This window comes from Xiphophorus hellerii, chromosome 21 (genome assembly GCF_003331165.1).
Source record: "Xiphophorus hellerii strain 12219 chromosome 21, Xiphophorus_hellerii-4.1, whole genome shotgun sequence".
NCBI lineage: Eukaryota > Metazoa > Chordata > Actinopteri > Cyprinodontiformes > Poeciliidae > Xiphophorus > Xiphophorus hellerii.
The window spans coordinates 13,932,433-13,954,535 of NC_045692.1; the positions used below are offsets into that span (position 1 = coordinate 13,932,433).

The following is a 22,103-nucleotide window of genomic DNA, read 5'->3' on the forward strand; positions in this document are numbered from 1 at the left end:
ATTGCAAACGGAAAATGCCTTTAAAAAAAAAAAACAAAAGGAAAAAAACAGTGCCACATGCATGCGATCGTAAGCGCGAAGTGCACGTAGATGGTTCAGTAAACACCGATGTCATAACAAGACAGTTCAGACGGCTGTTTTTAACAGAGAATAAAAGGCAAACTGTCTTAGTCAAATCCTGCATCATTCTTTCTGCAGAAGCAGTTTTTAATCATCAAAAAATTGTATAAGCAGCAGCGGTATATATGCACAAAATGGTTGGTTGCTGCTCTTTTTCCAGGACATCACTATCCTGACCTGAAGTGTGATCATCCTGCGCAGGATGATTAACTTATGTGGCAAACAAGGAAGTATTTCTGATACCTCTACTTCATTAACTGAACAGACATTTCCTTAAAAGCTTGGAAGGCACCTTTTTTTGTCTCTGGTGTAAGATTCACATCCAAGATGGCTCTGCATTCTAATAAGCAGCTTTCTTGGGAGTACAAATGCTTACAGAAATTTTAAAAAAGTTTTTAAAAACAAGCCAAAAACAAAATTAAAAAAAAAGAAACAGCATAGTGTCATTAAATATTTTGTGAAAAATTGCAGTGAAAATACATGTACTGAGTGTGATACGTTACTTTTTGATGGTTCAGATTATCAGAAGTCTTTTTAGTGGATTTCTAAAGGTTTAACTCCAGGAAGGTGACAGCCCATGTCCTGTGTGTGTCAAGTTGTGACTCCAGCTGCTGCCAAAGATCTCTAAATCTCCCACAAACTCTTGAATTGAACCTGTTGGTTGTAAACCTGTCTCTACTAATTTTTTCCTTCCACTTAGCTTTCTATGAATGTATTTAGAGACAGATCTCTGAACTGCCAGCTTCTTTAGCAATGACCTTGTGAGGTTTGAACTCCTCGTGACTGTCTGCTTGACAATTGAGAAGTTAGCAGTCTTGCATGCTTTATCATAACATTTCTTAAATTTCTGTTAAATTTTGGGTCCATACCTATAAACTATAATCATAAAAATTAAAAAAAACAAATGCAGGGAATACACCAATCTGCATGGAAGGGATCTATATGAGTTTAAGTTTATGAACTAAATTATACAAATCAACTTGAATTAAGTTTTAATTCAATGAGATATCACTTTAGACCTGCCAGCAATTAGTGATACGAGCCGAATTATCAGAGAAGACGAAAAAGCAAATGAAAACATTTTCCTGCAAAAGACATAAGTTTCACTTCTGATTTTACTTCATTTTAAGCAGCAACTAATTGTTGTTTTTAAAGATAAAATAAGTTACAGGGTGGCAGACATGCTCTTCTTATCAGCTTCCTCCTGCATTTACAGAGTATATTCAACATGTAGCTATGGCTCAGGTACACATATACACAACGCACAAACAAATATACAGTACAGGAAGTTATCAGTACACAGTAATATTACAGTACGCAGACAAGTGTAGATTAAGCACATCTGGAGACGACTTTTTCCACATAAGAGTGAATAAACAATTTGTAATAATTTTTTTTTAAAATTTTTGACAGAATCAAAAGGAATGGAGAGTCGTGTTTTTACTGGAAAACGTCTATCCTGATGATTCTCTCTTGGCAGACACCACTTCAGGTGCCAATTGCAAAATACCAGCACCTGTATCAGAGGGACAGTGAGGTGTGAATGTTTTAATAAGAAACAGACATTACAAGCAAGCTGAGCGGTGATAAATCTCTTCCATATAAGAGCCGAGCATCTGCTGGGGTTTTTGTTTCCATCTCAAGCTGTTTGCTTGTAGGAGATGCACTTTAATTACAAATATGGCAAAAGTAGCTTCATATTATATAAACTAAGCAACAAAAACATTCAAACGAAGCATCTTGGCTATTGCGTAGTAAAGTCATTTAAAGTTACTATTTATTACATCCATGTATTCCAATATATTTGAGGTTTTGTCACAATCTCCTTGTTGAAATATTGAGAGCTACATATGTTTTAGCATATAACTTTATATTAATTTCTTTATCATAGCTAAAATATTGACCTGTGCAGTGTAATCGATAATAATACACACCAAATTCAAAGCTTAAGGGACTATTTAGATATTTCATGTTGGGCTCTGTGGGGAGGTCATCACAGACTTCTGCTGGAATAAAAACTGTCAAATGCAACAACAAAGTTTCATAATTACCAACATATTCATTTTCAAGACATGTAAATAAATAATAAAATAATGTTTCCACGAAGTACTGGATTTTGAATTTCTTTCCAATCAAAGCTAAGACGGAAGAAATTGAATTTAAGTTAACGTAGCTGTTAGAGTTTTTCAAGTTTCTGCAAAATCACAAACAAACAAAAATTACAAAAGAAAACAGTACATCAGTTATCGTAGTAACATTACAGTACCCAAACGAATCTATAGATGAACATCTGGTGATGACTTTTTCACATTAAATACAAGAAATGACCTTTAATTTGGGGGAAAAAAACATATTTTGAATATTGACAAGATGAGAATTGACGATGATCGTTAAAATAGGCTTCGATGAGATTTTGATAGAAACGATGTAGATTGTATTCACTGGAAAATATCTATCCTGATCATTCAAGTTTGGCAGAGACTAGTTTACATGATAAGAAAAAATATCAGCAACTGCAGCAGGAGGAGCTGAGCGACAGCGAGGCGTAATGTTTTAATAAGAAACAAGACAACATGGACTCAAGACAACATGAGTAGTGAGAAATTTCTTCCATATTCAGACATAGCACTCTTTTTTCATACAAACTAAACAACAAAGACATACAATAGAAACTCCTTTGCAAGTTTGCAGTAAAGTTTCTGCAAACTCAGGTTGTTCAGAAAAATTTTCTGCAAGAAAGATACTGACTACTTTAGCCTCTCCACAGAACCCCATTCCAAAAAACCAAACTATCTGTAACATTTTGATGTTGTGTTTATGATACCCTGTTTTAAGTTCATTTGCCAATCTAATCAAGTATAAAATAAATGTTTGTGCATGTCAACATTTTGTTTCTTGCAGATTGTGAGGATGCTGATTGGTTTGCAGCACTGAACAAATTCCCAAAAAGTGACTGAACAAAAATGTGTCGTCAGTACTCAAACCACTGTCTGTTGAAGTTATTTCCTCGTCAGAGTCTCATGTTTTGTCAGACCTGACCTTTGGTCTGCTGGCGGATCCAGTCGGTGAATTTGACCACCTGGGTATAGACGCCGGGGCGGTTCTGCCTCGCACAGCCTTCGCCCCAGCTGACAATCCCTGCCAAGAACCACCGTCTTCCTCGCTCCAGACACACCAGCGGACCTCCTGAATCCCCCTGAGGAATCAAATAACGTGTGAAGGAGATAATATTAAGTTTTCAATTCTTGTTTAAATAAATCCACTGGGTTGTTGCACTGTTTGAGTTGCTAATGAATGTATTCACTTCGCTTTGTTCTATAATTTCTATTCACATATCTTCTCTTATTTTATGTCATTTTTGTTGGGCATCACCTTGATCAGCTGCGATTGCTGTTTTTAAAAGTGATTCACATATAAAATGGTTTATTATGGAAACAACTAGAGAGGGGTCACATGGTCAATTACAATTACAATATGATGTTAAAAAGTCAAAATAAAATACGTCTACTTTTAGAAAGTCTGACTTAGAATTAATTGGTGAAAATATACTGTTTCAAAATGTGACACTCCTGATTTAGAACAAACATATTTTATTGATATTTGACAAATTGATTAAGAGGTAAGGTCACTTTCTGACAAATCATAGTACATTAGGTCTTTGACTTGATCAGAAAAACATATAATTCCAGTGAATTGATCAGTTTCTTGCCAAAACCTCTTAGGAATTTGGTGTGTACTGAGACCACACTGAAGACACAATGCACAGGGTTTTAATATCCAGAAAGAGATAACCCTGTACAATCTATGCCATGTAAAAGAGCAGCTTAAGACAGTGCATTGTGTCACTAAAATGAAAATAATCAGATTTGTCCGGCTCAAGGGTTATGTTCTCAGATCTTTTTATTAAAGTCACCAACCTGGCAGGCGTCCACACCTCCCTGCAGGTTTCCTGCACACAGCATCCTGGGAGTAACAGCATCATCGTACAGCTTGTTACAGACTTTTCTATTAATAATTTTCACTGAAGCTTCTTGTAAACGAGACGCCAGTTCACCTTGAAATAATAATAATAAAAAACAAAAGTAAGTTGACGGTTACAACCTTAAGTTGTTACCGTCAACTTAAAGTTCAGATGCTGAGCAGCTCTTACCGTCCTCCATGAGAACGCCCCATCCCGTGACAAAGCAGTTTGTCCCGGTGGTGAAGGTGTGTGAGGAGGCAGGAACACACACAGGCTGCACTAAGTCATTAAAGAAAACTGGAGCGCTGAGCTCCAGAAGGGCGATGTCGTAGTCAGACGTGAACTGGTCGTATTGGGGGTGGAGGAGGATCCGACGGATCAGTCTGGTCGCTCCTCCGTGGCTTCCTCTGGTCATCACACGCATGCCGAGGTAAGCCCGCCAAGCACGAGCGTCAGAGTATCTGCAGACACAATGAGCGGGAATGCAGCATGTAGACGTGAGGCAGAAAGATGAGGCCAGGGGTTTCTGTTGTCTTTCTCACTTAATGGCATCAGAGTCTTGGAAGCAGTGCGCTGCAGAGATGAGCCAGCGATTGGAAACCAGCGTGGCTCCACAGACGTGGCCGTAGCGCTCCATCTGTAGGCTGACCTGCCAGGGCCACGACCCCAGCACAGCATCAGACCCCCCCACTATCTTAGTCCGCTTTTTAGGCCTGGTGCCACACCCTATCAGAAACAAAACAAACAAAAAAATCTATAAGAACTTAATCTTTACTATGACAAAGCTGAAAAAAGTGGGAAGTCCTGAGATGTACCACAGCGCAGTTCGTCAGAGCTGTCGAAGCAGTCTTTAACCCCGTCACACTCAGGGTTGACCTTGCTGACACATTTTCCATTGGCACATTTATAGGACGCCACGGAGCAACTCTTGAGATCTGAAGAGAATGCGTAAGTTTATTCCTCTAGAAATATGGTGAGTGTCAAACAGCAGCACTGACATAAACGCTCACATGCTCTGGTGCAGTTCAGTTCATCACTGCGGTCTTTGCAGTCGACCACACCATCACACACAGATGACTTTGGTAAACACACCTTGTTGGGACAAACGTGGTAGCATTTAACTTCTGCAAAGCACACACACAAAAAAGCAAAATCAGTCAACCAAAACAACAAGTGCCTGCTCTCTTTGGTACATTATCAGTGTGCCTACTCACCACAGCTGCCTTCCTCACTGCTATCTGCACAGCTGCTCTGACCAACACACTGGCTGCTCTGAGGTTTGCACTGACCGTTCCCACAGAGCACTTCCCCAGGCCTGCAGGATGCTGATTGTTTCACATTAAGGTGCAGAAACAAAAGCCAGACAAATTTTCTTTAGACTTCACAAAAAAAAGTGTTTTTCAGTTAAACATAAGAATACATGTACAAGAATTATCAATAAAACACATATGTTAAGGACGTAAAGCAGTCAAGCTCCACAGAGTTAAGATTGGAGCCATCTAAACGTTGCAGAGGACCGGCCCTGGAGAACTGGAGTTTGGGACCAAAGTTTGACGCACTTTAAGGCAACATTTTTTCTGTTCAAAGTGTATTTCTTTTCTTTTCTTTCAGTGACACTTACAGCATTTAGCTTCATCCCGTCCATCTGAGCAATCCTTCACTCCATCGCAGACCTTCCTCAGAGGGATACAGCGTCCATCTCCACAGCGAAACTGGCGAGGGCAAGCTTGGAAAAACACCAAGTGAAACTTGAGAAGTGTTTTTTTTTTTTTTTTTTTTTACTCTGCTAAACTGATGAAAATGAAACAATTATTATTCATAAATAACAATAACAAAATGAAAATATGGTCTTAATATTATTTTGTTTGTGCACAAACAAATATGTATTGTGGAGTGAAAGGATCCAGTCTGACTTACTGCCCTCTGGAGAGAAAGCTCGGTACAGCAAGTAGAAGCCCTTGTTGGTGAGAGATTCATCAGAGTGGAAGTGGATGGAGAGAGGAGAGGAGTACACTCTCTTTCTGCCGCTCTCTGACAGGGGATTACACAGTCTGGATGTGACCAGTAAGATGCTCATCAGTCACAAAAAGCATGAAGTACATAAAACATTTGAAAGAGTAACACTCCTCAAACATTTCCACATTTTGTCACATTACGGTTTTTTAAAAAGTGATAAGTATTTGTGTAGCGGAAGGAAGCTTTCACAGTGTGGTTTAAATTTGTATGCAAATATCTGAAAAGTGTGAGGTGTGTTTTTTATTTAATATCCCTGCCAACAGATTGTTCTACCTGAGCTGTCGTGCTCCTCAACTCCTCCAAAGTTGCTATAGATGTTTTGGTTACTTCTCTGATCTGTGTTGTCCTCGTTTCACCTGTCAGTTTAGGTTTGTTGCCATGTTTTGGTAACTTTGCAATTACATCCTTCTCATTTTCAGGTGACTGATCAGTGTTAAAAAAAAACATGTTATTTTTTCACTAATGTCCTCTAATAAAACTCTAAAGTATTCACAAAGCATTTAATCCCCGTTTTTACTGGGACAAAATTACACACAGATGGACGTTAGTAGAGACTTTTGTGGGAAACTTGTTGCATTTTATTTAGAGCTTTTAGAGTAAAAGGGGCTGAATACAAATGCAAACCACAGTTTCTTAAAAAATTGTGCAACAATATTCTTCCACTTATGTACTACTATGAATTAATCTACTACATTGAATTTTGTGTCTGTAATATGACAAAATTTAAAAACGTTTAACAAATTAACATTTTCAAAGTGCTTAAGCTTCACAACTCACTTAACCCCCGCAATGTCCAGCCAGTCCTTCTCACAGCTATCAGACGACGGGGAATCTTGAATGTCTAAAGTCACGATTGTCATCGAAATCAGATATCCGGGCACAGGCACCTGATAAAGTAAACAGCAAAGTCCAAACATTACAATTCAGAGGTTGGAATGTGTTTGAGTTGCCAGACTAAGGGATGGTTTCCTCCCTCTCTGCTTCATTCTAAGTCTGTTAATAAATACTGAAACTTGAATGCATTAGCGGTGATGTTCAGCTCACCCGTAGAGTCCATGTGCAGTCTATGTTAGGAGGATAAAAGGAGGGGTAGTAAGGTGAGGAAATGGAGCCGTTCCATGAAGAAATTGAGCCTCCACAGCCTGCAGGGGACGACGTTAACATGAAGAAGTTCACCAAATTAACAGCAACATCAACATCAAATACTATCCTACAAGTGGGAATGAAATAATAGATAAGGTAGCCCTGAAACATCAGGTATTGTGTTCTCGTTTTGAGCTACCTGCCCTACCTGCTTTTGGGATGGCTTGAAAGTAAGCTTTGAAGATTGCTCCATCTTTCTGCCTGCTGAAGGAGAAGGTGACCAACATCACATTCCCCGAGGAGGTCAGCTTCATGACTGGAGATGAGCCTGAGACCGGCAGCCCGCACCATCTGAAACAGTTCAATATTTAACTGTGACGATGTCAAGGAAAACACAATCTGAAAACACGTGTCCAAATTCACAAAACGCTCCAAACCTGGCAATGATCTTGTTCTGCAAAGGAAGCAGGAAGTCATAGGCAGAGAGTTTGTGGGCTGTGCAGCTTCCAGGCGTGGCGCCCTGAAGCGTCAGGACAACCAGACGCACAACGTGACCCGAGGGCACGCGCAGACGCCACTGGTAGTATGGCTTCTTGGGACTCACAAGACTCAGAGTTCGGTTGTTCCCATATTTAGCGTAGAGATCAAAAGATATTGCTAGAAAGTGACAGAAGAATGAAATTAACCAGATGAAACCCAACTGGTGACGTGATGGTGAAAAGGTTTTCTGTGAGTCTTTCATGAGTATTTAATTGAAAAAGAAAACATTTAAAAGGATGAAAAGATGACTTCCTGTCATTTTTCCACAGGAAATCTACACTCCTCACCTTGAAACCCAAGCTGCCATTTTCCTCCCTGGATGCTATTTGGGTTTTTCATTTTGTCTATTCTGTCTTCTGAATCAGAATCATCAGAGTCCAAGTCTGCAAAGACACACAAAGCAATCTAAAAAAATCTCTGCAGCTCAAAAAGTTTTGTTACAACATGCAGCAACGAGCTGTACCCAGCAGGGGGAGCGTGTCGTCCTCCTGCTCCATGTAGTAGTGCTGCTTGTTGCGGCTGTACCGCACCACCTTGTTGGTGCCGGGGAGCCTCCGCTGCAGCCTCTCTGGGCTGGAGCTCTGGATTTCCAGGGCCACATTGTGGGGGGCTGAAAATTTACTCCAGTAGAAAACACCGAGCCCCTCCTCTCCTTCACTGTCACACGAAAAGGAAGTAAAAGGATTGATGTTCTAGATAAGGAGGATGTTTTCATTCCTTCTTGGATTTATTTTAGACTCGGCTCACCTGAAGGCAGTAATTCCTGAGCGCAGGTAGTAAGACCTCCACGGGGTAGAGTCGTAGAGTTTTGAGAACTGTTTTAGAGAAGTACAGAGAAGTGGTCATGCAACCTTTTCACCGTTTCTGTAGCTTCAAACACGATCTTCTTAGTATTTTGTTGGGATTTTGTGTTTAAGATCAACACAAAGAAGTGTCTACTTGTGAAGTGGAGTGAAAATGACACATGGTGTTTTGTACCTTTGTACAGCATAATAAGTGACAGTATTATCAATATATATTGATACAGTCTGTAAACACAATTGAGACATTACCTCGTTTCACAGGAGGTTACATAAATACCAAACTAGGCTGATTCAGAGTTTGGGAATTCCCTTCTATCAACTTGACCTTTTGCTCCAAAAATCAAGCCCTGGCCCCCGGATGTTATCTTTGTCCTCCTGTCATCCCACCTTGCCCTACTGCCCTGCCCCGGTTGGTTCATCCGCTCTCTGTAGTGTGCTGCACACATAGTGGCCAATTGTCTGAAAGCTTCACAGACAATGTTTTTATTGAAGGACTGCTCTTCCTCTCACTCTCGCTGCCCGGGCCTCGCGGGCCTCACAAATGCCAGGCTTGTCCTCGGCCCCTGAAAGGACCCGGTCCCTCGGGGTGCTGTTGACTCACACACACTATGCACAGCTCCTGTTTCAGCTTTACATTTAACACCACCAGAAAGAGACACAGAGAGAGACAGAGTGAGGCAGAAGAGGGAAGAGTACAAAAAAACAGACATGGGAGGATGGAGAAGATAAGGAGGAGACACACAAGCAAGAATGTGAGGAGAGAGGAGAGGAAGAGGGCAGCAGTGTTTTTGAAAGTGACATTAAAACACTGGTGCTGTGTTGTAAATGAAGCATATTAAAAGAAGATGAGGAGGAAATGCAGTAACAGACTAGCTCAGCATTTCCACTTACATAATGGTCCAAAGCCTGAGCCTGCAGGCGGAACTGAGGGGAGGCGGGGTCGATCAGCTCTAATGAGAAGGTCAGGTTTGGGAACTCTACGCTGCTGCCCAGGAAGAACACCGAGCAAGACGGAGCTGGGGAGACAGGTACACTGGAGATATGAGACTGATGTGGAGTGAGATTAAAAATAAATACAGTTCAAGACGCAGGAGAGGTCTGATTAAACGTCAGAATCTAAACTCACATGTTAAATAGTTGAGAGTCAGCGTAATGGCAGCAGTGAAAGGTAAAAATGGTAGGAGGCCTAACACAAGCCTCCTCCAGGAACAGCATGATGACGCTGTTTGGCTCTCCGTCTTCTGTCCCCCCGGACCCTCAGACTTTGGCAAGGAGGGGTCAAGTGAGCCGGTGGACTGCTTTAACTCTTCATCTCTCTTTTAGGGCAAAAGATATGACAGAAAATGAGATCTTATAAAATAGATAGTATAACTATAGCATCCATAAAATTAATTAATGATCTGAACAAGGCAGTGATTCCAGGCTTCTCAACACTCAGGGTAGACCTACTGTAATTTAAATGATTACAAGTCACAAAGTGCTGCCATTTAAGTCATGGCTACAGCATAAGGCAAACACATAAAACATGCAGAACCGCTGCTCTGGACAACAAAAAACTCATTTCGATAAGCTCTCAAATTCTCATTTAAGAATTTGGTTGCACTTTTGAAAAAAAAAACAAAACTGGTCAGACTCCAACTGTCACATCACACTTATACATCACAGTGAGCAGGTAAAATGGCATTCACTACGTTGATTCCTGATGTAGGGCATTAAATAGTAGGTGTTTGTATACTGATGATACTGTGAATTACATATTTTTTCAAAACTGGAACAGTGACCGTATGTTTTGTCTGTTCTGACTTCAGCTCTTATTTTGTATTTGAGGCTGACTAGATTCAGTTTCATCCAGTTACTAAGCATGATGCAGTTTATAGGACTAATTTTACACTTAAATAATTGAACAGAAATATTTCTAACTTTAAAAATTTTTTTTTGCCAGCATCAAAATATTAGGGTCTTTTCGAAAGTTTTCCCAGTTTTAGAAAAACATCCAAACAGTTTTCCATGTTGGGATGAAGCTGGGAGCCTTAAATTTCTCCAGAAGTTGTCAGTTGTATTCTCTATTCTATTCTCACCTATTCTGACCTTCACTCCTGTAATCAGTTTACAATTTTGCTAGTGTTTAGACTGTACACCAGGTTTAATATCTACCAATGTTGCTTCTTATTGACTTCTGAGCATAACAGGAGAGCGGTGAATAAAAAGGAACCTCAAAATCGATGACGACTAGATTTTATGCCCGTACAGGGAGTGATTTACTGACTGCAATGATGTCGATCTCTACACTCTAATGATTTCCTAAAACATTTAAGAGTTGGTAAAATTCTCTGGGGGAAGGAAAGCATGCCTGAATGGTTCTGCTTTCCCACGGCCTGCAATGTCAGCACTCAGTCCAAGTGTCACAGGCAGAGACCCCTGTGGATTTCACAATTAAACGCAGCTCAATTAGTTTGACGGGTTGTAAATATGATTCCTTTTCCAATGCAACTGTAAATATCAACAGCAGACAGTGACAGAATGAGAATAAGGGGAGACATCCAGAGTACAAAATGTCTTTGGAAGTTTTTTTTATCTGCAGAGAAAAGTTCTTATGGCTTACCTGTGTAGCTGGACAGCTGGGGTGTCCGTGTGCGGAGACACAGTACACCTCACAAGTTTTGCTTTGGGGCAGAGTCCACATAGCACAATCCAGTTTAGCTCCAGAGAGGTGACTCGCAACAATACCTCAGACATAGAAAACGATGGAGAGAGGGAGGAAAAGAGAGGAAATCCCCACTGTTGCTTCCTCTGACCAAAAAAAAAAGAAAAAGAAAAACGGAGCAAAAAGAAGGAGCAGAAATCTGAGCTGAGGAGCTCAGACACGCAGGTGCATTCACCGCCTCCCGTTTACCTGAACAGGGCGGCAGGTGTCACACGGAGCCCCAGAATGCAGTGCTAGGGACAATGGGGCCACTATGAAAGGCTACTATCCGAGCAACCATCCGTTGGACAGATATTGTGGGCAAACTTGCTCTCTGTGTATGCAAAGGTCTCAGATCAGAGGGACAAAAGAGAGCTTGAGGAGAACGTGTAGGAGATATTATATTTGGAGCCCATGGACGCTCCACAGGCTCCACAGGCTGCATCCAACCCTTTCCAACTAACAGAAGGAACTCAATAACTAAAGAGGCATCATACACAGGGAGTGTGTTTTATGTATGTTTTTTATTAATGACTGAGCAGGATACATGGGTTTGATGGTGTCAGCTAATATGGCTGTAGATCCAGGAGGTGAACTTGGTGACCCTGGTGTAGACCCCAGGCAGGTTTGGTCTGCCGCAGCCGGACCCCCAGCTCACAATCCCTATGAGGAACCAGCGACCCCCGTCTGAGGCCTGGCAGGACAAAGGACCTCCTGAATCCCCCTGGGAAACAAGAAAAGACTCTTCAAAAATCTACAAGATGAATAATGAAGAGGTTCAATGGAGTCGCAGGTGATGAAATGCCACCTTACCCTGCAGGCGTCCCTCTCTCCGGAGGGGAGGCCGGCACACAGCATTCGTGGGGTGATTGGTCCGTAGCTCTTTTTGCACTCGGTCTGACTCATTATGGACACCTCTGCCTTTTGGAGCACAGAGGGCAGCACCTTATCTGAGAAAAGAGGGATTAGACTTCTACTTACACTCTGCAGGATTTACTTACAGTTTACAGTTGTACCAAAACGTTTTTAAGACTCACAGAAATGTTGTTGTTTTATCAGCATTACAGTTTGTCTGATGTCAGAAGTAAATTTCAGAAAACTAAGTATAATTTAAACACAAACCCCACATTTGAAAAGTATTTTAATGTCATCTGTTAAATCATTTCATTGCTAGGTTGTTAAGTAAAAGTAGGAAGCAGAATAGCTCCATTAACGGAAAGAACAGCTTTAAATCCCATTTGTTTAGTCAACTGTGGCTTCAGCATCAATCATTTTTCAAATCATCAAAACCTTCAAGGAGAGAGTTTCAGCTGCTGTGAATAAATTCCAGGATGAAAAAGAAAGTCCAACAAGTATCCCACAGAGGATTCACTCAATAATAGATTGTGTATCGACCAGTAAAGAACTTGATCAGGAAAGGCAGCAGCCAGGTGTGAGGGTTTCTACATACACAGTGTGGTGAATTCCTGGTCACTCTGGTGTTAAAAAGAAGTGCACAGAAGACACTTGTCTCCAAATTTTTTTTTAATAAAGTACCATGATTGGACCATAATTACTTGTAAAGCTATTTTCTCTGATTTAGTCTGATTCAAAAGGTTTTCTGACGGATGTGGGAAAGAAACACTGAAAGCCATGATGAGTCCTGTATCAGTTTGGTATTAAATAATGCTTTTACCAGCATGATGGAGGACCATGTGACAAGGTAAGCATGATTATTATGTAATCATAATTTGGATTAATGATCAGGAAGCTCCCTTAAATCCTAATCTAACTGAGAACCCTTGAACTCTTATAAAATTAGTCAATTTCCCAGTAATATAACGTATGAAATCTCTGTATGGAATCATATAATCATCTTATTAAAACATCTAAAATCACTGAAAGTTTGTGAACAACAATATTTCCGCCAGTCTCAAAGCTTTTGGCCACAGAAAAGCTGTTGAAAAGGGACCATTTCTTTGAGATGATGCATAACTCATCTTAAACATACATATGAAAAGAAAGGAGATTTTCTTTTCTTATGTTGTTTCAGAAAGTTCTTGCATTTTATCAGGGTCACTTACACTTTTTAGAGACACTGTTTAGGTCATTTGATCGCAAAAATATTTGAGTGTAAAAATGCCAAAAACATGAATTCCTATCAATAATGGTATGTTTTTTGTAACACTAACAAAGTCATGTCACCAACCTTCCTCAGATCGGTATCCCCACCCGGTCACCAAGCAGCGGTGTGTGTCTGTGACGGTGTGGGATGAAGGGGGCAGGCACACAGGCTGGACCAGCGGCCAGAGGGAGGGAGGCCAGGGCCTCTTCAGCTGCAGAAGGGCGATGTCATAGTCAAAAGTGTACGCATTGTAGTACTCATGCACCACAATCCTCTGGATCTCTGCAACGTGTTTGGCACTGCCCTGCGTCAGCATGCCGAGGTGAGCACTCCAGGAGCGAGGGTCAGAGAGGCTGCAGGGACACAGGTCAGGGGTCACTTCACAAGCTCTGGCGAGGCCACTTTATATGCAAAGACACATAGGGAAACAGTTTTGCTTCATCAACGATGAGGGAGACTGACCTTTCTTTTCTGAAGCAGTGGGCAGCTGAGACGAGCCAATCAGAGGAGAGGACAGAAGCGCCACAGTACAAGCTGCCTGCAAAGTGAAGGCTGACCTGCCAAGGCCACTCCCCCTCGTGAGAGTTAACCCCGCCCACAATCCGATCCAGGCCTGACGTAGAGCCCACCTTCCTCAGCGGGGAGGGGAGACCACAGGCTGAGAGGGACGAACAGATGGGTTTAGCTTTTTATTCAAGTCTGTGCCAGCAGGCGTTAATGTTTTCAGTAAAATCATAAGCATGTTTACAAAATCCTACCGAAAGTATTCATACTGATTTGTTCTTTCTTTAGTTTTCCAAACTTTAGTGTCTTTTACTCAGATTTAATGTGATATATATTGTCAGAATAACACTGAGTTGGAATAAAAATGATAAATGTTTTTTAAACTTTGTGATGGCTGCATTTGCATTCAAGCTCCTTGAGTAGAAGCACCTTGTGTTTCAATTACAGCTGCAAGTCTTTAGGTACCTGTGTCTACCAGTCTTCCTCATCCACTGAAATTATTTGCTGATTCTTCTTTGCCAAACAACATAATTTCAGTCATAAGGACAGAAAGGGAAGGTGAGTTTCCCTTTTTGGGACTCCAACTGGTAGGTGAGCTTCGGTCCAAATCTCATGCCTTTTACAGCATCTAACAGGATTTCTTCAAGTATTGATCTGTATTTAGTTTTACCAGTCTTGCCATCAAACAGTTTCCCTGCTTTAGAAAAGCTTTGCCTCAGCATGAGGTATATTTACCACCATTGTCCATGTAATTGAATGTTTTCAGGTCGATTCTCCTTACATGAGTCAGTTCCATTTCACAATTGTGGGCTATAAAACACCAATAAAATATGCCAAAGTTTGTGGTTTAGGGAACAGAGTGAGAAAAGCTCAACAGGTTTGAATGCTTTTGCCATCTGACGTATCAGTGATGTACCACCAACATGTTCATAGGTTGAATATTTTATAACCTATAAAGTATATAGGTTATACTTTATGTAGGTTATACCTTTATATATCTTTATACCTTTATATAGGTATATAGGTTATAGATTATACTCTACACCATCCTGACTGTGGTGAGAATGACGTTCTCACCACAGTCATCCTCGTCGCTGCTGTCCCGACAGTCGGGGACGTCGTCACACTTTGCATTTTTCTTCAGGATGCAGGATCCGCTCCTGCACTGGTATCTGATCGCCGAGCAGCTCGTTTCTGAAATTTCGCAGTCTGAGAGGTCAAAGGTCTACAGAACATAAAGGCAAGGTGGTGTCTCTTCAAAAATCAATGGAGAACACTCACCTTGTGTGCAGTTTATCTCATCGACTCCATCAGAGCAGTCCATCTCTCCATTACATACAAACAAAGGGTGTGGAGGTCTTTTAGTGCTGCAGGTTATTGTGGGTCTTGCTGTGAAGAAATGCACCATTTTTCTTACAGTTAATTCAAGCAAATATAAATGGTTTTGTAAGAGTGTTGCAACCCAGTATTAGACTTGCTAAAAATGTCCCATTTCTTTCCCTGTAGCCCATAAACGACTTACAGCAGAAGACCTCATCACTCTCATCCTGGCAGTCATCCAGGCCGTCGCAAAGTCGACTCTTCTCCACGCAGAGTCCAGTGGTGCACAAGAACTGGCCTTCTTGACACGCTGGTGGACACATAGATATATGCACATATTTGGTTATTCGCTAAATATTCAGTGCGTGTTCAGGTGTTTATTTTAGTTGTTCCAGTGGATCAGATGTGTGCTGTGCAGTGCTTACGCTGGCTGATGTTGTAACTGTGGTATGAGGCCTGGAAAGGTTGAGCAGAGTTAGGTGAGCTGCAGCGAAACTCCATCTGTGGACTGTGGTCGGGGATCCGAAACACGGTGTGGTGTCCTACGTACATGCCGCAGAATCTGTGGAGGAGGAAGCAGGTTTCCAGTAAACCATCAAGCCAAGTTCAAGATGGCCAAATGTTCTCTGTGGTGAAGCTGCAACTACATACATGACTTCGTTGACCCTCCACCAGCCACTATCGCAACCTTTTATGTCCTCAGGTTTCAACGCGTAGTTCTCGAACTGCAGAGCTACGCCTAATTTAGAGTTTGGAGTCTGTAAACAAAAAAAAAAAAGTGTAGAATGCACTTACTGAAAAAGAAACAATAAACATACATTTGTTTTCATGTCAATTAATGAGAATGTCTACCTTAAACCTCCAGCTACAGGAACACTGTGGAGGCAGCAGGCTCGGGTAGAATGGGCTGTAGATTCGACCACTGATATCAGGCTCCAACTTGGTCTCAATTTGGGACATACATACTGAAAAAGACACAAGAGAATCAATATTATTTAAAACTGACTCGAAATCTATGTTCCCTCTAGTGAATTCAAAGAGACTTTGTATATATTTTGCAAAGGTTAATGAGGAAAAAGTGTCAGAATGACCATTTTCATTGAGCTTTACCTAAATATAACACTTTCTGTGTGTTACACAGAAACAGCTTCATGGAGATGCTTAAAAATTATAAAATTTTACAGCACACCCCACATTTATTCACAACTCTGAGAAGGGTAAAAAGCCATAAAACAAATGAACCTTTTACAGCAGTGGCATAACTAAACACTAAAAATTGTAGAAAAGCCCAACCTTTGATTTAAGTATATTTATTTATTGTGAATTTGAGTCTTTGACTTCCAGATTCTGTTCATTCCTTAGTTTAAGATTCCTTATAGTTTACTCACAGTTTACTTACAATTGCTGGATCTTAGCTTATTGGTTAGTTCTTGGTTCACATTTTTTTGACGTCTGTGTATTTGGTTTGATCATTAATTGTCAGATTCAAATGTTAAGTTTGATTTGCTTCAAAATATGTTTTTAAGGATCGCACAGACATTTTACTAAAATCCCAATAAAATATCGTCTGTTATGTTTTTCTATATATTTTGACCTGCTCTCTGTAAAAACAAGAGAGTAAGGTGTCATACTTTCCTCAGCAATGGCTTCAAAGTGTCCTTTAAAGCTCTTGTTGCCACTGGTCATCCTGAAGGACAGCAGCATGACGTTGGAGGTAGAGACGATGGAGAAGGAGCTGGACGCCGGCTCACACAGCCTGCGGCAGAAACGCATGAAAACTCATGAAAAATGTACCTTCAGAACAGATGGCATGGGTTTCTTAGCCACCAAGAAATAGATGAAAAACAAGAAAAGTATAGATGCACAAAGGATGGGACCTGATCTTGATTTGTGAAGAATTACATATCCACGTTTCTCATAAGAACATTGAATGTCTTCATGAAAGCTTGAAACGAAAAAAAAAACCTCAATAAAAGTTACAATATACGGCAAGCTGGAGGGATTGTGAACATGTGGGGCAAAGGATATTGAATATGGAGCTACCATAAAGGAAGGTGAGATTATTAAAAAAGAAAAAAAAAAAAACATTTACATAAACACGTACTGCAGAGTACTGGGATGTTTTAATCACCAGAAGTAAAATAAATCTTAGTATGCCTCTGCTGTAGCCTCACCTGTGCAGAATGCGCCCTCTCATGGGCAGCAGAGCGTCGTACACAGTCAGGGCGTCGTTCACACAGCCAGTGGGCTCAATGAGGAACGAGGTGACGGTCAGGCGGATCAGCGAGCCGGGCACTGCAGTCAGCTTCACGTGGCAGTTCACACCTCCCCACGATGAGTAGACGTTTAGCGGGACGCTGGCTCCTGGGAGGTTGGCGTACAGCTTATCAACGCACTGCGAGTCTGAGAGAGATAAAAATGACATGCAGTACATCTTTAATTCATATGACCAGGTTCCTATACGATTAATTTCTGAACGAGATACATTTCAAGACTTAAGTGTCCAAAGTTTTCAGGCCTTGATTTCAGTTTTGAAAGCATGAATGCGGCACCTTTTGATGATTGTATGGCAGGAGGTCAAGATTACAAAAATGAAAAAGTCAGAGGTTGGTTGGAAGGAGGGAAGATGTGCCCAGTTTTAAATGTTACTTATTATGTTTTTCTGAATCTGTTATCTGTTAGGATAAATCTATGGTCTATACAAAACATGTTCATTACATTTTCTGAAAAAACTCATTGTAAATGTTCAAATATTTAAATCAGTGCATGTCCCCATCGCCCCATTTAAAAAAAAAAAAGACTTGTCTTTTCCAGCAGCCATTATACAGCTGATATAGTGGTAAACCAAATGTGCTGAAGCTCAGCTTCACTTGCTAGTTAACTGTGCAGTGCCTGCTGATTTGGGTGTTGCATTTGGAAAGTTTTCGAAATGGCAACTTTTCTAGACAAAAACAAACAAAAAAAACATCTGGGTGTTTTTTTAAAAAAAAAAAAAAAAAAAAAAAGCTTGGACTGTTTTTAGAAGCTGTAGACACCCAAATGGAAGTGCAAAATGTACAAAATGTGAATTTTGCATGACAGGTCCACTTGACGATAAGGGGATATACGTCTGAAAATGCAGTAATTTTCTTTGATCTCATTTCATGTTTTCCAGATTGTGTAGGAACCCTACATACCTGAGGTGTTGCTCCCTACCTGCTGTGTTTGATGAATAATCTGAACGCTGAACTCCTGCAACAATACAGATCAATTCAGTACCAGTATCAATGCCCGGCCCATCTAAACACAGACATTCAGAGTGAGACTTAGACACACCGTTGATGAGGATGGAGTCCATGTCAACTGGAAGTTCATGCAGGAAGCCCACAGAAGACCGGTTCTTCAGGCTGGTGTTGATTGAATCTCTGAGAATGGCCTCTATGAAATCTTCCCGCATCGCTGTGGTCTTCATCTGGGGGACGATGAACACCATCCAGAAATGCACCAACACTCCGCCCTTGTTGTTGTTACTAGGGTAGAAGACTCAGATGTGAGCAGCAGACACCTGCAGGACGTCTTTACGGCTCACAGTGCTGATGACTGACAGTCCTCCTGTACCTGAGGTCTGAAATGACCGATTGCTTGTAGAGTCTGGCCACTGAGGACGTCTTGTACACAGAGCTCACCTGAGAGACACCAGCATTTAGCTGTGCACCCCCCTTACATTAGCATTAGCTATTTAGAGTCACACTGGCACCTACCACATGTTGAATTTTGGTTGCCATAGATACAAACTCATGGGACTCCGCCTGGCGGTACTCTGGGATGAACTCTACGTTGGCAACACGGAACATCCCAGCAAAATACGCTCCGCTGTAGCTTTCCCTGCGGACTGAGCAAATCAGATTAAAGTCTATCTGTAGAAGTTTAGGAACCAACAAGTCACATCAGGAAATGCAACAAATCACCTCACACTTTAGTAGTTTTCTGAAGGTCTTTCATGTTTTTTTTTGTTTGTGATGTTGAGTTGTGATCTTACTTTACATTACACATAAGCGGACTTCACTACTTAAGTGATTTCTGCAGGTAATTCGATTCAATATGTGTTATTCAGGGTTATCAGAGTAAAGCTGAAAACAAATACATGCCAAAATTGTCACATTTTGTCACATTATTTTCCTTCATATCACAGTTACACAGTATTTTATGGTGGTCTGGTCTAATAAAATACACAGAAGCTTGTGTTTTTAATGTGACAAAATGCAAAAGAGCTAAGGAAGAACGACTACTTCTGCAAGCCATTGGATGTAAAGGTAGGCACTGTTTGTAAAAAATGACTGACGACTCAAGATTTTTGCACAATGCCTTTGTGAATCATTTCACTTACAGATAAAGACCCAGAGCAGCGACCATATGATCACCACCACCACAAACAGCACGGCCGCGGTGATGGTTGTGATGTGAGGCACGTTCAGCAGGTAGGCCCACAGCCTCTTGAGTCCTTTGGGCTTCCGCCTCGTCTTCCTGTACATCCTGCGCAGCTTCCGGAGGGTGTTGTCCACGGTGGCCACTTCCACAGACACATCCGCAATCTGAAGCCGGGAAAGTGTGGGGGCACACAGTCACATCCAATTAATCTGAAACTGCTTCAACTGCAGCAGTCCATTCGTGTTGACCTTTCAGTGGTCACTCATCTAAAGCCTGATCCTAATTAGAAGATGGTAGATGGAGCTGAAATGACACAATGAACATAAAAGTGCCTCTTGACGAGCGATAGAGAAAGATGTTCATGTGACTCCGCCCTGAATTATGGCTTATCAGAGTACACTGTCCAGTTCAGCTGCTGTTGCTCCATCAGCAGTGATGTAGACTTGTGTCGGCTGAAAATGATGCTGGGGAGGGGAAATATCTGAATGCAACACAATCTCCATCAGATGTAACACTCAGCACTCATTGAGTTACCCAATGCAAATGAATTATTCATTCACTGTCATCCCATACGGTGCAGCTGGTACTTAATCCATCACAAGAGCATAGATTCTCACAGCCGAACAAAACAAGTTCAATTATCCGAGACATTTTTAAGAAAGCAAGCTGGATTAACAAACACTGATCAACATTCTGCTAAATAACTATTACTGTTAAGCTTAAAACTTTGAATCTGATAAGAAGTGTATATAATTTGTAACTATTTAGATAAAGTTTATTTAGAGTACTACAAAATAAGTGTTTTGGCTTACTCCACTTCACTTGAACTCTTGTAATTAGTTGATACATTTATTCATATTCAGTTCAACTGTAGATATTCAACTTTGATAACCTGAAAACCTAAAAAAACCTCTCTACCTTTACACAAGCTGATGTTCCACTTTGATCTAAAATTAGGATTTCTTTTAAATTTATGTGACTATTTCATGGGCTCTTACTCCTCCCAGATGATCTCACTTACTGTAAGAAACTTTATGATATAAAATGTTTTAAGTACACAAGCACTAGAAACGACCTTTTCAAAACATGAGCCTATTTTGGTAAAAATTATTAGCTTTTTCTCTGGAAATACATCTGGGATTGATTCAATGAGTGGCATTTCACACTAGGAAGCTGTTCTTGCAGTCATAAAATTTACCATGAGTAGGAAAACTATTATAGCGTGAAGACCCAAATAGACACTCAATCGTAAAGATACAATTCCAGTCAGATATTAGTTTCCCTGGTTGGGAATAATTGCATCTCTTTGGAATCATTGTTTTGTTAGATCAATGTCTGCAAGTTTAAACTATCTGACTCAAACAGCCACAGCAACTACTTCTGATACTCAGGAACCATAAAGAATGAAGCCTGATAGTGAAGATGCTGGAGCAGTGTCATTGTCTCCAGATAGGCCAGTTTTACATCAATAAACTGAAAGGTCCAGGAAAGACGCCCAGGCTCCATAATCGACCTTCAAGCTCAGCTGAAATGCATTGCTGCCCACATTGACACATGAAATGTTTTATCCTCAGAAGAGACGAAGATTGAGCTGTTAGCCACAATAGGTGTGCATAAGGGGCCAGGAAAGGCTTTCAAATCTATGAAAACTGAGCAAGCAGTCAAGCATGGTGGTGGCAGCATGATGTTGAGGGTCTGTCTTGTTGCCAGTGGTACTGATGAACTGCACAAAGATGTCTCAATAATAAGAGTGCTACATCCAAAATCAAATAAACAGCAAGGTGGTTGAAATGAAGCCAAAACAACCAAGTTAACTGAATTCTTAACTTTTCATATTGGAAATGTAACTGAGCATTTAGCCAGAAATATACCAGCAGGTTGTTGATGGTTGTGAACAGTGTGAGGTTCTTCTGTAACCTGCAGAACATGAACATTAAGGCAAATATTAGCAGAGGTGTGAGAATAGATCAGAGCAGCAACGTTTAATTCTCACCTTGGGTGGATTGAAGATAAATTATTCAAGTTTATATTTGAATAATTATTATTCTACCTGGGATAAATTTCCAAAGAACTAATTAGACGCTCCAATTCAATATGAAGTTCAGGTTAATGATGAGAGCAAGCAAATCTCTACTGTATCTGAATGTTAAATCATAGACGATCAGGCACAGAATAACAAAGAAATAAAAAGCTGGAAACCCAGTGCCTAATAATTTAAGAGGGTTTTGCATTTTTATAACTTAACTCTACAAACATCATTAACAAATATTTTCTCTAATGAAACAGGTGTGTCATTTCAGGCAGAATCTTTCCTCCTGTCAGCTTAAAGCCAGTTAACCAGACTCTATCTCTAGTTTAAACTGGACTGAATTAAAATAAAACGGTTTGCGAACTTACACTCGCTGAGTCCTGGTGTGATCTGTCACCATCGTTCCCTTTCGTCTGCTCCGTCTCCTTCCACTTCGTGCCCATGGCACAGATATCCCATCAAGCCATTATCATCCAACACACGATTTCTGTTTCTTCATTGTTTCTTTATTCTTTATTTTAGGACAAAGAGCC

General features: G+C 40.8%; 1 protein-coding gene across 1 annotated transcript; it reads right to left on the bottom strand.

Moving 5' to 3' along the window:
- Positions 1-1,224: 1,224 nt before the first annotated feature.
- LOC116712268 (uncharacterized) lies at positions 1,225-22,062 on the bottom strand. Its single transcript, XM_032552150.1, has 35 exons — positions 21,939-22,062; positions 19,501-19,705; positions 18,875-19,005; positions 18,732-18,799; positions 18,450-18,643; positions 18,330-18,365; positions 17,309-17,537; positions 16,766-16,890; positions 15,987-16,099; positions 15,786-15,892; positions 15,560-15,696; positions 15,337-15,444; positions 15,096-15,203; positions 14,892-15,008; positions 13,773-13,968; positions 13,395-13,663; positions 12,020-12,156; positions 11,774-11,930; positions 9,415-9,539; positions 8,468-8,535; positions 8,184-8,377; positions 8,008-8,103; positions 7,618-7,837; positions 7,389-7,531; positions 7,142-7,239; positions 6,875-6,984; positions 5,999-6,132; positions 5,703-5,807; positions 5,296-5,406; positions 5,092-5,205; positions 4,897-5,016; positions 4,624-4,807; positions 4,271-4,542; positions 4,038-4,174; positions 1,225-3,316 (listed from the first exon to the last, which is right to left on the bottom strand). Exons 1-35 carry the CDS (start codon positions 22,011-22,013, stop codon positions 3,149-3,151), a joined length of 4,911 nt encoding a protein of 1,636 aa, XP_032408041.1. The 5' UTR covers positions 22,014-22,062; the 3' UTR covers positions 1,225-3,148.
- Positions 22,063-22,103: the final 41 nt, after the last annotated feature.

Coding starts and splice junctions, on each gene's coding strand:
- LOC116712268 (XM_032552150.1), bottom strand. CDS start 22,013: ATGGGCACGAAGTGGAAGGAGACGGAGCAGACGAAAGGGAACGATGGT. Junction 16,100..16,765: donor TGAAGCCATTGCTGAGGAAA/GTATGACACCTT, acceptor TGTCTTTTTCAG/TATGTATGTCCCAAATTGAG. Junction 15,009..15,095: donor TGAGATAAACTGCACACAAG/GTGAGTGTTCTC, acceptor GCGAAATTTCAG/AAACGAGCTGCTCGGCGATC.